General features: G+C 39.6%; 1 protein-coding gene across 5 annotated transcripts in view; it reads right to left on the reverse strand.

Moving 5' to 3' along the window:
• The window catches only part of mrtfba (myocardin related transcription factor Ba), a 242,721-nt gene that overhangs the window by 61,770 nt on the left and 166,386 nt on the right, over nucleotides 1-14,565 (reverse strand). For all 5 annotated transcript variants that reach the window (XM_048552229.2, XM_048552228.2, XM_059654175.1 and 2 more), the window contains one exon: nucleotides 8,011-8,076. In XM_048552229.2, the coding sequence (XP_048408186.2) occupies nucleotides 8,011-8,076 (66 nt within the window). The remainder of the gene's footprint in view (nucleotides 1-8,010; nucleotides 8,077-14,565) is intronic.

A 14,565-nucleotide genomic window follows, 5' to 3' on the forward strand; every position in this document is an offset into this window, starting at 1 on the left:
GGAGGAATGGGTAAGTAGGCCTTGCGAGGGGTTAGGACACAGTCAGCAGAATCCAAAATGAGCGAAGGCTTATGAAAATGAAGGACGAGAGAGAGAAGAACATTGGAACAGCCTGACTGAGCAAAGGAATGGATGAGAGCTTTAGCAGCAGATGAGCTGGGGCTAAATCAGATGCTGATGAAGTGGAAGTGCTTTGTGATTTAGTGGGACATGGGGCCAGGAGTTCAATTCAGGATAGACAGGACAGGGAATTTGACATAACGATACATTGACAGTGGAGAATGAAATTCGCAAATGTGGGTATACATACCATGGAGGAAGCTAAAGGTAGAGGCAAGATCTTTGGGGGCACAAAAGCAATGAACATTTTTGAAAACAGGCTGCTTTTTGTGGTGAATGAAAATAAAAATCAGGAGAAATAACAACAGATGGCCTCGCTGATCTGGCACATTTTGCACTGTTTTCCAAAGTCGATTTTACCACTACCTTTCTGCTCTCCCAAACTGACCAACTTCCACACGGTACCTCATACGAGTTGATGTGTGAAACCATTTAAAACAAGCACCGAAAATGTGAAACCGTGAGCAATTTTGTAGCATATAGTTAAAGGCAGCAGACAGATTCCAGGATCAGGATCAGAGTGAGAGGCCTTTCAGCTGCTAATCCACAACTTAATAGAAAACTAGCAGCTAGGGAGGTACGTGGACAGAAGTGCTCACTTTTGCACCACCCAATCAATATTGTCAATACCACCATATTTGAATGCTAATAGCCTTGGCAAAAGAAAACTTAAATTACCATCCTAGAGATATTTTCTAGTCAACCTGTTCAGAGATGTTATTACACATCTCTGCAGCAGGCGGGACCAAGATGTAGGGACACTGCCATTGCACCACAAAAGCCAGCCATAACTAAAATCATGTTAGGACATTTTTTCCCCCCCAGTTGAGTGGTTTTGCTACATTAATTGAATACTTTTGGTGTTATAACTTGACAGGTACAAATTTGACCCTTATACTTAGTTTAGAATGTCGTGATCAGGTGCTTCTGAGCTGTACTGTTGGCTCATCTCAATATAGTTATTCAAAGTGATATTGTGAGCATCAAATATGCATACACGGGTACAGCTAATCTGATATTCAAGTGATGGTAAGCTGCTTAAAAAGCTAAATGAATCTACTAACTTTTGAAAATCTGATCTACACAATTAATTTACAACAAAGTCTTAAGCTTTACCACCAGAACCGTTCTACCAGGATTTGTTTTGCCTGTTGGTCATATTGTTGGTTTTAACCTTCAATTCTTTTGCAGTATTGGCATCAGTAAAGCTGCATTGCTAAATGAAAAACCTGTCTTCTGACTGCATTACTAACTCAGCAATGGGCGAGGATGTTCAGATTTACTTGCATCATAAATCAACCATCTGAGGCATGTAGAAATGCTGGTAATGATGATGTTCAGTGTTGCAATGGTTTAAGACTACTCACTAATTTCTATCTTCCGAAATGGACAAATTGTGCCCTTAAAGAAGGACTGCATATTACTTCACATTTTAATTGCTACACTTCTTTAAAAATAACTTATGCACTATCCTGCAAATATGCAAGCTTTCATTTTAAAATGCCATGGACTGGGAAATACATCTGAGAGTTATGAAGCAGCCCTGCTGTGCAACCACAAACCAACATCGTCAATGGTTCAGTGAGAATCTGCAGGTTCTCAACTCACATAGCAGACAGGAAATAAATCAGACCTCGAGGCTGCGTGCATCAAGTGGAGGCTGCAGCTGAAGTAGAAGATATATAGCAAAACTGAACAGTATGTAGGTTTTTGTTACAGAGAACAAACAGGAGGATGTGCAGAGTTTTCAATGTTTGTGGGATTTTTAAACTTGTTTATAATAAGGATTTATAAAACAAAGCACAAGATTAACAAATATACCACATTCAACTGTTTTCATAAAGCTGCTGTATCTCCAGGAGTTAATATTAAGAGCTACAAAATTTGCATCGAGAGACTTAATTCGCAAGGTTTGAAATGGAAAATTGTTCAAGACTATGGGCAAACAGCATGCGGGTGAGAATAATTTGAGATTTCTTTCAAAAATTCAGATCAAACAGGATGGGCTTAGTGACCTCCTTCAGTGTTGTGTGTTTCTATGAGTATGAGACTATATAAGCAGCTAATATATTGTCCTTCAATCACTAATTGCTTGTAGCCAGTGACCACTTGAATTTAAAACAGTCTGATTTCTTTGAACCAGCTGCAAACAATACCTGATCTTCACTCAGGTTTTCTGGCTTCACCAACCTTACCGAGGTTGCTAAAAACATTACTGACACGATATGAATACCATGCATATTTGCTGGCCAAAATGGTGTGCCAAGCCTTGTTATGGCAGCAAATATTTCTGCTGGTATCCAGAAAAACTGGCACAAAGCGAACAATGTGCGAGAATCTCAGTCTACCACAATCTGGGTTGCTTTTACAAGTAGCTATAATCAAAAAAGTCAAAAGAATATCATATTCTACTTCCAGATTCTGTATTTGCTTTTCTTTACAAACAACATAGCATGTGGTATTTTAAATATTATGGTGAATTGTATTTTAAGCTCCTATCTACCAAGGCTGTTAAAAGTCAGCTCATAAAGGTATAGAAGTAACTCTTGGGCCACGGTGTGCTAAAGATACATTTGAGATTGGGGTTAAAATGCATAATTTGTGACACAGCATTAGTAGGCAGTGGACTGGTAATATTGAATTTTGAGAGATAGTAGGAACTGCAGATGCTGGACATTCTGAGATAACAAGGTGTAGAGCTGGATGAACACAACAGGTCAAGCAGCATCAGAGGAGCACGAAAGCTTGACACTGGATACCAAAATATAGAAAGTATTCCATTAATTCACAGCATTAAAATAAGTGGTGCAGTGGATGTAGGTTCAATTGAGGCATTTAAAGTTTAATTGGATGATTATTTGGCTATAGGGATAAAGCAGGAAACTGGCACTTAGGTGCTTGGTCTGAAATGCATAAGTTTCAATGACAGAAATATAAAAGCAAGGGGCAGATGAACTTCTAACTTTGGTTCGTACTTGGAACTATGACATTATTGCAATTACAGAGGCTTGGCTGAAAGAGGGACAGGATTGACCCAGGTTTTAGATGTATCAGGTGTAGTAGAAAGAGGTAAGAAGGGGTGGGAGAGTTGCATTACTGGTAAAGGAGTATCTCACAGCTGTACTGAGAGAAGATACAAAGGGTTTGAGCAGCGAGGCAATATGGGTAGAACTCAGGAGTAGGAAAGGTGAAGTCACAGTGCTCGGGGGGACACTACAGGCCTCCCAACAACCAGGAGATACAGGAGAGAATACGTAGTCAGATTTTGGAAAGATGTAAAAACAAAAATCGGGGTTGTTATGGTGGTGATTTTAACTTCTCTTATATTGACTGGGACTCACTTTGTGCTGGGGCCTTGGATGGGGCAGAATTTGTAAGGACAATTAAGGAGGCATTCTTGACACAATATGTAAACAGTTTAACCAGGGAAGGGATTATACTGGACCTGGTTTTGGGAAATGAGCTTGGCCAGGTGAGGCAAGTTTTAGTGGGAGGAGCATTTTTGGGATTGGTTTTAAGATACTCATAGATAGGGATAACAACGGTCCTCAGGTGAAGATGTTAAATTGGGAGAACGCAAACTACAATATTAGGCAGGAACTGGAGAATTTTAATTGGAGGCTGCTGTTTGAGGATAAATCTACATCAGGCATGTGGGAGCATTTCAAACAGCAGCTGATAAGATTTCGGGAGAGGCATGTTCCTACGAGAACGAAAGATAGGTACAGCAAGTTACGTTAAACCTTGGATGACCAGAGAGGTTATGACCTTCAGAGAGAAAAATGGAAGAGCGTACACAAGGTCTAGGAAGATGGGAAGTGATGATGCCCTTAAAGTATGTAAGGCAAGTAGGAAAGAGCCTAAACAATGAATTAGATGGGCTAAAAAGGGGTCACAAAAAGTCATTAGCACACAGGATTACAAAGAATCCCTATGCCTTTCATACATGCATAAAAAGCAACAGCGTAGCCAGGGAAAAGGTTGGCCCACTCAAGGACAAAGGAGGAAATCTGTGTGGGGATCCAGAAGAGATAGCTGAGGTTCTAAATGAATACTGTGTGTCTGAACTCAAAGAGAAGGAATTGGTGGAGAGTGATCTTAGGGAAGGGATTGTCAAGTTTCTAAGCCAAGTTGCTATCAAAAAGGAAGAGGTGCTGTGTGTCTTAAAAAGTATTAACCTACTTAGGTCCCTGCATCTTGATGGGATCTATCCCAGAATACTCAGGGAGGTAAGTGAACAAATCACTGGAGCACTGAGACATTTTTATGTCCTCTTTGGCCACAGGTGAAGTCCCAGGGAACTGGAGAATACTTAATGTTGTCCCACTATTTAAGCAGGGTGGCAGGGATAATCTTGGTAATTACAGGCAGGGGAGTCTCACATTGGAGGTAGGGAAATTATTGGAAAAGATTCTCAGGGAGAAAATACATAGGCATTTAGAAGCAAACGGACTTATTAACGATACACATGGTTTGTGTGGGGGACGTTGTGCCTCACTAACTTGATTGAGTTTTTTTGAGGTGACAAAGGTGACTGATGAGGGAAAAGTGGCTGCTGTTGTCTATATGGACTTCAGTAAAGCCTTTGACAAGGTCCCTTATGGCAGACTGGTACAAAAAAGTGAAGTGACATGATTTCAAGGGTGAGCTGGCAAGATTGATAGAGAACCAGTTTAGTTATAGGAAACAGAGGGTATTGGTGGAAGGATGCTTTTCAGAATGGAGGGCTGTGACTAGTGGTGTTCCACAGGGATCAGTGCTGGGGCCTCTGCTGTTCATGATCTAAATAAATGATTTGGAGGAAAACGTATCTGGTCTAATTAGTAAGTTTGCAGACAATACAAAGATTGGTGGATTTGCAGTTAGTAAGGAGCATTTTCAGATGATACAGCAGGATATACGTCACTTGGAGGCTTGGGCAAAGAAATAGCATATGGAGTTTAGTTCGGACAAATGAGATATATTTTGGAAGATCAAGTACAGGTGGAAATCACACAGCGAATGGCAGAACCCTTAGGAGTATTGACATTTGTATGGATCTGGGTGTTCAGGTCCTCAGTGATTGAGGATGTGGCCCTCAATACCACAGGGAGTGACTGATGTGAACAGTATACATGTATTCAAGTGGAAGCTAGACAAACAGGCCAGAGACAGAGGATTATGATGATGGATTTAAAGGTGCAATGATGGGTGAGGCTTCACTTGGAGCTATAGAACCAAATGGTCTGTTTCTCTGCCTTATATCCCATGCAATTACAGCAAACTTTGTTAACTGGCACTTTATGAACCAGCAAAAATTAAAAACTTCAATTACTGGAAGTTTACTTATCAATGATCTCAGATGTTTGAGTAATTAGTTGACAGTGCAAGTGAGAAAGATCTCTGCTGTTAAGTTTTATTTAAGCGATTTATGCTGTAGATAAGGTATAACAGTGATGTGTACACCCCCGGATTTCTCCTCTATTACTTAGCATTTGTTTTTACATTAAGCGAAACTCTTGATCAACTGCAATATTTGATCAACTAGTACACTCTTGGCCCCATTGGTATTGGTTAATAAAAAGGTTTGCTGTACCACAAGGCATTGAGATTAAACATGATTTCACGCAAAGAAAATTCAAGCAAAAGTAGCAAAGGAACATAAAATGCACAAGTTACGGTTGGGTAGAGATGGAGGAATGGGGCACACAGAACAGATGACAGATCTCTTCTTTACTGGATTATGGCTTTGCACTTTTATCTTAAATCTTATGAATGGTTGCTTCGCACTTTATAAGTTGAAAACAGAAGTTGTGGTATGAGATGGAAACCTGTAGTGGAATAATTTACACGGGCTATTGGAGCGGACTAGTGGGCCAAGCAGCCTTCTCTGACTTTGGATTTCTGATGTTCTTAAAGTCATGCAGTCACAATTTTGCAAAGGTCTTAAGAACAGTGGAAACTGCAATATGAGCTGCACGTGTCAACAGCCAAAGAGAATGCTACAATAATTTGGTTCCTGGCAATCTTGGTTTGGATTGGGGTGGAGTGCGTGGAAAGAGAAGGAAATCTGTGAAATTTAAACATTAACATAAAAGTAAATAAAAATCATAGACAGGGTGGGGGGGGTGATGTAGTGTTGTTAAGACTTTGCTTTTTCTGATGTGGAGGGGGAAGGTATGTATGAGTCCAACAGTGGGCAGCACTGCCAGACATGTCAGCTATGGAGGGCCAACTAACCTTAATGCCAGGACTTAGCATAAATACAGCTTCTGTGCAACAGCCAGCTAAACTCACAAAAGTTGACAAGTGAGAGCAAGAATCTCTCTCACAGGAGGCACAATCAACAAAGTGTAGAACTGATCGCCTGCAGTCAGTGGAAACAAGGGTTTGAAAGCAATCAGATGGATTTGGGGAGAAATGGGAATTTACTCGTAATACAAATTGGGCAAGTTGAAAACTCCCTTGCAATAAGCAACCACGGAATGGCTGTGAATTTCTTCCTGTAAAGTGCTTGGCAACAACTCTAGTTTCTCCTGGTTCAAAAAGAGGAAAATTGTGGATAACGTGAGACTCCGCCATACTGATACTAACACGGTCACTGTTGTATTTGCATTTTGACTAGGAGCCTTGTTGATGTCACTGAACTATCTCCATTTACATTAAACCACTCAAGGAGTAGAGCAACTTGTCGGTACAATTTTGATTTGACTGAACCCTAATCCTTTACCTGACTTGACCTACAGTTTCTGCTGGAAGTGGCATTTAAATTTTGACCTCAGGAGATGTGAATGGAATCAAAAATTTACCCGAAATGCTTCAAAATTCTGTTCGTTTGCATGACCAACCCCTTTATATACAACATATATTCAAAGTTTCACCTGTACGGATTTACATCACATCTGAGGAAACATACAGGATTGAGAAGGCTGTATATGGTGAAGGCAAAGATGAACTTCCCTCATATGAGAAACTAAAACAAGGGGCATCGTTTAAGAATAACAGGTCTTCACTCTAAGACAAAGAGAATTCTTTTCTCTTTGGGGCGTTAGAGTTTGGAATTCTTTTCTCCAGTGAAGTCTGGGTCTTCAATTATATTAAAGGCTGAGTTGGATCAATTTTGACAGACAAGGGAGTCAAAGGACATGGAGAAAGAGCTTGAAGGGCCAAATGGTCCACTGCAGCAACAAAAAAAAAGAAATTTCTGGTAAAGCTCAGCAGGTAGGGTAGCATCTGTGGAGAGAAATCAGAGTTAATGCTTTAGGTTGAGTCGAGCTTTTCCAGAAATTTGTTTTTGTCTCTGACTTGCAGCATCCACAGTTTTTTCACGGTTAGCCGATTGCAGCAACTGGGTTCCATGTTCTGAGGTGCCGAACTAACTGAGGTTGTATATTTTCTGATCACAAATTAGCAATTAGATAATAATGGTATAGACAGAAGATTAATCATTTGGAATGTGTATTGAAAAAAATTATGTATGAAATAACACGCTTACTAATACTAGTTCAACAGTTTCTGAATAGCACCATACAATCACTCACTATTTTCAGCTTTCAACATTTCAAAATAATCAATGACAATTGACTTGCATAGTTTTGTATGTACACATTCATCAGCTGTACAAGCAATAAGGAAACATGAAATACAGAAATTTGTCACGAGTTTGAAAAATATTTCTGAATTAAAACTGATATCCCAGTATTATCCAAATTGTAATGACACCTTTGGGAATAAACATTATAACAAATTACAAATCAGGTTAAATTCTGGGAACATTTTATTACTTTAATAGAAGGGTGCCTGAAAGTTGGTTTCAAAATCTTATTTTCTTAAAAGGGACATTCATCTTTATATCTTCTTAGTTAAAGGGTGCAAAATTTGTAGTTCATAAATTTACAAAAAAATTCTTACGTGGCATAATTCCCTGGTCCACCAGCTGCTCTCGTGTCCTCCTCTGCTGCAGCTTTAATTGCAGTACTGCAGGGGGAGGAAGGAAAAACATAACAATTAGTACAGATAAAGTGACCTGTGACAACATATATACAACATATCAATGGTATGGCAAGTTAAATGATTTACATTTCTCTAAATAACTTACAGTGACTATTCTCTGATGATGATTAATCTTGTCTTGTTAAACAAGTCACTACAATGTCTTGGAGTGGTAGCCTCCATTTATAATGATCAGTGGAGTTTCTATTGTATCAATCAGATTACAGATTCAACATCTATTCTGTTTCAGCACTGGAAAGAATATCATAGCCCTTTCGGTTCCGACAACCTAAGTGCACAAGGCAAGGATGCCACACAATTCAGAAAAGGCTGATGCTTTTTTTTTAAAAAAACGCAATTGACTGTTACCAGTTTTGCTGGATATAGTTCAGCTGCCATTTAGAGTTTCAATTTAACATATCATCTAATTCAGCAGCACTCTCTCAGCATGCTGTGACAGCTTATCTTCTATGTATCAGTCTCCAGTCTCAGATTTCAACTGATAGCCTTCTGACTCGAGTACTGCTAGCTGCCAAAAATCTTGATTTAAAAAATCCAATGGCACTACAAATGACACAGATTTAATGGCAATTGAAGTGTTCAACAACGTATTGTTAAACAGGCAACTTAAATCATGGCTCTGTGGTTAATTCTCATGATTGTGAGCAGAAGGATTTTGTAATTGGCTAAGTGAAAGATCTTGTTTATGAGCAACTATGCAGTGATAGTTGCTGAAATAATATTTGCTATGTGTAATTTTCTGAAAAGCATGAAACACAACAGTTAAGAGTTTGAATGGCGAACCTCACACTTTGTTCATACATAGAAAGAAACACTTAAAACTGTTCCTCAGTCTGCTAGCATGCTATCTGTTGTGGTCTTGCCCACTGGAGCCATCCAAAATCATTTGGATAGACTCACTGCCATCTAACAGGATCAAAAACTGAAGTTGCTGGAAAAGCTCAGCAGGTCTGACAGTATCTTTGTGAAGAAAAAAAAATCAAGTTAACGTTTTGGGTCTGGTGACACTTCCGCAGAACAGAGGGGAAGGGTCACCAGATCTGAAACATTAACTGTTTTTTTCTTCACCGATGTGGCCAAACCTGCTGAGCTTTTCCAGCAACTTCAGTTTTTGATCCTGACTTACAGCATGTGCAGTTCTTTCAGTTTTTATTCACTGTCATCTAACATTTTTATACATTTTAGCCTAAGTTACTAATACCAAATGGGGAAAGATGCCCACACAAAATCTTCAGTAAAAGTGAGGCTCAGTTCTGTAAAATCAAACAGATCTATACACAGTAAGTAACAGCTATATAACTATGGATTTTCATTAGAGTCCTTTGTAAGACCTCAGGTTATGCTAAACAGTATGTACAATTAGCAAATAAAGATGGTATATAGAACAGCTGGAAACTTTTGTAAGTACACACAGGTTAGTTCCAGCTAGGAACAATCCTCTACATTCTGGTAGCGTTTATCTTGTGATATCAGTTAACCCTTTCAAATACTAACTTTTATACAAAAATTGGGCATTCTCAGTAAAACAGTTTGAGCGCATGCTGGTGAGATACGAATGAATTACAGATTCAAAAGTCAGCCACAAAATAAGTGCAGCATCTCTGAACTTTAGATTTCTAAATTTTTGAAAATAATTGTGTACACTGGGCGGACAACAGAATAGCATAGTATCACTATATTGTGGAAGCAGGCCCTTTGGCCCACTGAGCCCACACTGGCCTTTAAAACAGCTTCCCACCCAGACCCATATCACTACCCTATCCCTGTAATGCTGCATTTCCCATGACTAATCCACCTAGACTGCACATCCCTGGACACAATGGGCAATTTAGCATGGCCAATCCACCTACCTTGCACATCTTTGGACTGTGGGAGTAAACTGGGGCACCCGGCGGAAACCCACACAGACATGGGGTCTGTGAGAATGTGCAAACTCCTCACAGGCTGTTGCCCATGGATGAAATCAAACCAGACTCTCTGGCACTGATCGGGAGCAGTGTTAACCACCGAGGCACCGTGCCATTGCTTGACAAATGTTAATAGCCACCAACAAAAACTGTATTTTTTGCAACATGAAATCTCAAGATTATTTTTGTGTTACGATGCATTATTCACATTTTAAAATTGATGTCATAAGTTTAGGAAAATAAAGGTTGTTTGCACCAGCCTTTGTACTTTCCTGTTTTGCAGAACCTTCTGTTTTATCACAATTTTTCAGGAGATGTTTTAAGGAGGTTGCAATTAAACCCATTCACCCATATTCAATAGCTTATGAATTTTCGATAAATAGGAGGGATGTTTGCACACCAGCATAAATTGAATTAAAGGCCAATTTGAATTGAGAACTATTAAATAGGAGGAGGCCATAGTGCATTACACAAGTGAACATACTGTTAGATTTCCTGCACCACATTTGCAGCTGGTAGGTGACAGTTGCTTCTGAGATTAATACCAGACCTCAACTGCCAGTGGAATGTGAAAAGGACAAAAATAACCAAACTGCTGCCTTCCAGCTTGAAGATCAATGGTATGTAAACAAATAAAGAAAAAAAGTTTTTGTCACAAAACTAAAATAGCACTGCTGCAACTCCCAACAATGTGAAACACATCATTACTGAGGCTTGGAAGTGATGAAATTGGAACTTGTAAATTGGTGCTAACATTTGTATATAAATACTGATTCATATCATGTCAAGTGTACTCTGCCCAAAGGCAGGTTGTTGATTTGATGTCTGCTGATGCATCACCCTGAGCTATTTTCCCAAAGGGAACTTTGTCAGCAGTGGTTTGCCATTGCCTTCCACTTCCAGGGACAGGTGAAGAAACAGCTCACAAGCATATCTCGGGCTACTCCAATGTGATCAAAACAAAATCGATGAAACACCTGCCCATTTAAACTCCTCTATTTCCACCTACTAGAGCGCAAAAATCTCTTTCCTAATAAAACAGCAGTTAACATGTTGCTCTTTCATGTTCGTGTGCAATATTTACTGCCCATAATGTGATCTGCTATACGTTGAGATGACCAAACCGAGAACAGCACTCTGCAGGCTACTGATTTGATCATGAGATTCCAGTTACCTGGCATTTTAATTTACCACTTCACTCCTGCGCCTTTGGCCTCCTACATTGTTCCAACAAATCTCAAGACAAACTTGAGGAACAGCATCTTCTCTTAGAGCACATACAACCTTCCAGACTCAACACTGAATTGAACAATTACAAATCATAATTGCTGCCCCACCCCTTCTTCCTACACGTGCGTCATGTCATCTAATGATGATTTTGTCATTCTCATTCCCTCCTCCTACAGATGCTCATTTTGATTCTTTACTTTCCCAATTACCATTTCCATCTCTTAAGTCATGTAATCTGTCTGACCTTCCAGACCATTCCTTTACTATTTCCTCCCAACCCCTCCACAGCACTGCTGTTAATTCTTCCCAGTTCTGACTTAAATATTTACCTGCATTCTCCACGCACACTTCATTATGAATGCATTGCTTATCCGGATTTGACAGGGGAATGAGCTTACATTGGCAAACATCACTAACTATAGATAGAAAGGGAGTCTTAATTACATGGATAGGTCCTGAGGCTATTGAAGAGGGGGGAAGTGCTGTTTATAGTGTCCGAATCTCTGAAGGTTCACAACCAGTACAGTGAAGTTCTTGGGTGGGACAAGAAATTGCTGGCACATGTCGTCATGACAAATATTGCATGATATGTTATCATACAAATATCATGACAAATCATGAGAAATATTTCCAATATCAAAAAACCAAACAACTGCAGGTGCTAGAAATCAGAAACAGAAATGGCTGTGAAAACTCAGCAGGTCTGGCAGTATCTGTAGAGAGAAAGCAGAGTTACTGCTTTGAGTCCAATGACGCTTCATCAGAATCTCCAATCAGGTTTGTGGCCCTGACACAGTCAAAGTATCAGAAACGCCCTTTCATCTGTACAATTTCCTACAGATGCTCCCAAGAATTTATAGCTAACAAAGTGTGAAGCTAGATTTATATTTCACTTTAAGGAAAAAAGAAATTGGGCAGGAACACGAGTGGCAGCTAATGCACTATTAAGCTACAGCATTCCTGTTGAATTTTACTCAAATTGCTTTGGGACTCCTTGTACTAGAAAGGCATTTTTTTTAAAAAAATCAGTACCTGAAACAAACTACCCTTGAAAAAGAAAACTTGGCCAGAGTTTAAGTATCAGCTGTGACATTGCAATCAACTTCTCCTCTAGCCTGACATCCAGTGCAGTACTGATGGAATGCCATCTTTTAAGTGTGCTGCTCTGATACCTCATGATTTCAAGTAAACCTGTTGGATTATAACCTGGTGTCGTGAGACTTTGGATTTCTGACACTGTCCACCCCAGTCCAACACTGGCGCCTCCACATCATAGTTTAATGTTGCACATAAAAGACGTCTACTTTTTCAGGTAAACATAAAAAAAAACATTGTACTCATCAAAAGGAGGGTAGGAGCGTTATTCCAGTGTCCTGGCCAATTGTTATTTCTTAACACAATGTCATTAAATCAGATTCACCATTGCTTGACGCATGCAAAGTGTTTGACATTTCCGATATTATAACATTTACTGCACTGTACTTCAATGCTGTGAAGCATTGTCAAATGTCTCTGCTCGTGAACACTGGCATACAAATCTTCAACACGATCCTAAGTTCTAATGTTGTGAAACGCTGAAGGAAATTGCACAGCAGAAGGCAATCCATGATAATAAAACTTCAGATAGGTGCCATTACAGTCTAATTTACAACTCTCCACTTGGCTTATCCAAAAGGCACAGCTTGAGTCAGTGTTCAATGTTGCCAACGATTTGTCAGTTCGGTTTAGAGTACCTAAAAGAAATTCTATCAACAGGCTCACATGACAAGTAGTGACTCACTTAGTTAAAAATAAACCCAACAGTTGTTTACAACACTGCTTAAGATACAGTATCAAACTAAGATTACATATACACTGGTGTCTGTAAAGTAGTGTAAACCATGGCACATTCAATATTACAAAATAGGATATGCCAAATTTTGTCAAATATTTCAACCGTGCATGAACCATTGCAGTGATGTATTTGACTCAAAATCTGAAAGAACTGTGGATGCTGTAAATCAGGAACAAAAACAAAGTTGCTGGAAAAGCTCAGCAGGTCTGGCAGCATCTGTGAAGGTTGAAAAAAACAGAATTAATGTTTTGCGTCTGGTGATCCTTCCTCAGAACTGATGTCAGCAGTTCTGTGAAAGGATCACTGGACCCAAAACGTCAACTCTTTTTCCTACACAGATGCTGCCAGACCTGCTGAGCTTTTCCAGCATAACAAAGCTGGATGAACACAGCAGGACAAGCAGCATCTCAGGACCACAAAAGCTGAGGTTTCGGGCCTAGACCCTTCTTTGTTATCTTGGATTCTCCAGCATCTGCAGTTCCCATTATCACTGAGCTTTTCCAGCAACTTTGTTTTTGATCGTGTATTTGACTCTTATGTCACTAAAATATTTATGTTATTCCTGATTAACATCTTCCTATGTTCAATGATCCAATAAAAATCAAAACTTAGACAGCACCCAGAGCTGACACAACCTTTTCAAGGAGTGATTTACACACATATGGAGTCTTTCATTCTGGACTTCACGAAAACCTGTCAGCAACCGAGTACTTCTGAAGTGCAGAGAGATAATGGGAACTGCAGATGCTGGAGAATCCAAGATAATAAAATGTGAGGCTGGATGAACACAGCAGGCCAAGCAGCATCCCAGGAGTACAAAAGCTGACGTTTCGGGCCAGCCGTCAGCTTTTGTGCTCCTGAGATGCTGCTTGGACTTCTGAAGTGCAGTCCGTTTTTAGTTGTATTGGAAGCCAGAAATCAGCATGCAGGATCAGAAAACCTGATGTTTTCTCAATATGCTGCAAGGCACCTGATGATACAGCACAAGTGGGTCTTCATAGATTGGAATACCAAACACTAATTTTCCTTTACATAGAAAATGCTATTAGGATACAATTGGTCAAGCCATATGTAAAAATATACAAATAGACTGCTTTGTTATTCGCCATATAAAATTATAAAAGGAGTCTGTATTCTGAGAAAGATATGGAGGGACTGAAGCAAGTACATAGTTAGGTTTACAAAAATACTGGAATCGAGAGAGCATACCTATGATGGAACAATGAAAACACTATACTAACTTTTTCTAGGTCGGGAAATGACCTGAAGTGCTTAAAATTATGGAATAATTCAAGAAGACAGTTGTAGATAAGACATTTTCACTTCCTAGACAATTAGAACTCAGGCAACAGATATAAAAAGGTAAAGCTAAAGTTGCTCTAGTCCCAGGGGATCAAAGGGCTACTCTCTAATCAGAGAAAGATGACTGCTGGTGGTTTTATTCAGTGGGTCATCATGCCTCAGACAAAAGGGCAAAGTTGA

Source organism: Stegostoma tigrinum, chromosome 23 (genome assembly GCF_030684315.1).
Source record: "Stegostoma tigrinum isolate sSteTig4 chromosome 23, sSteTig4.hap1, whole genome shotgun sequence".
NCBI lineage: Eukaryota > Metazoa > Chordata > Chondrichthyes > Orectolobiformes > Stegostomatidae > Stegostoma > Stegostoma tigrinum.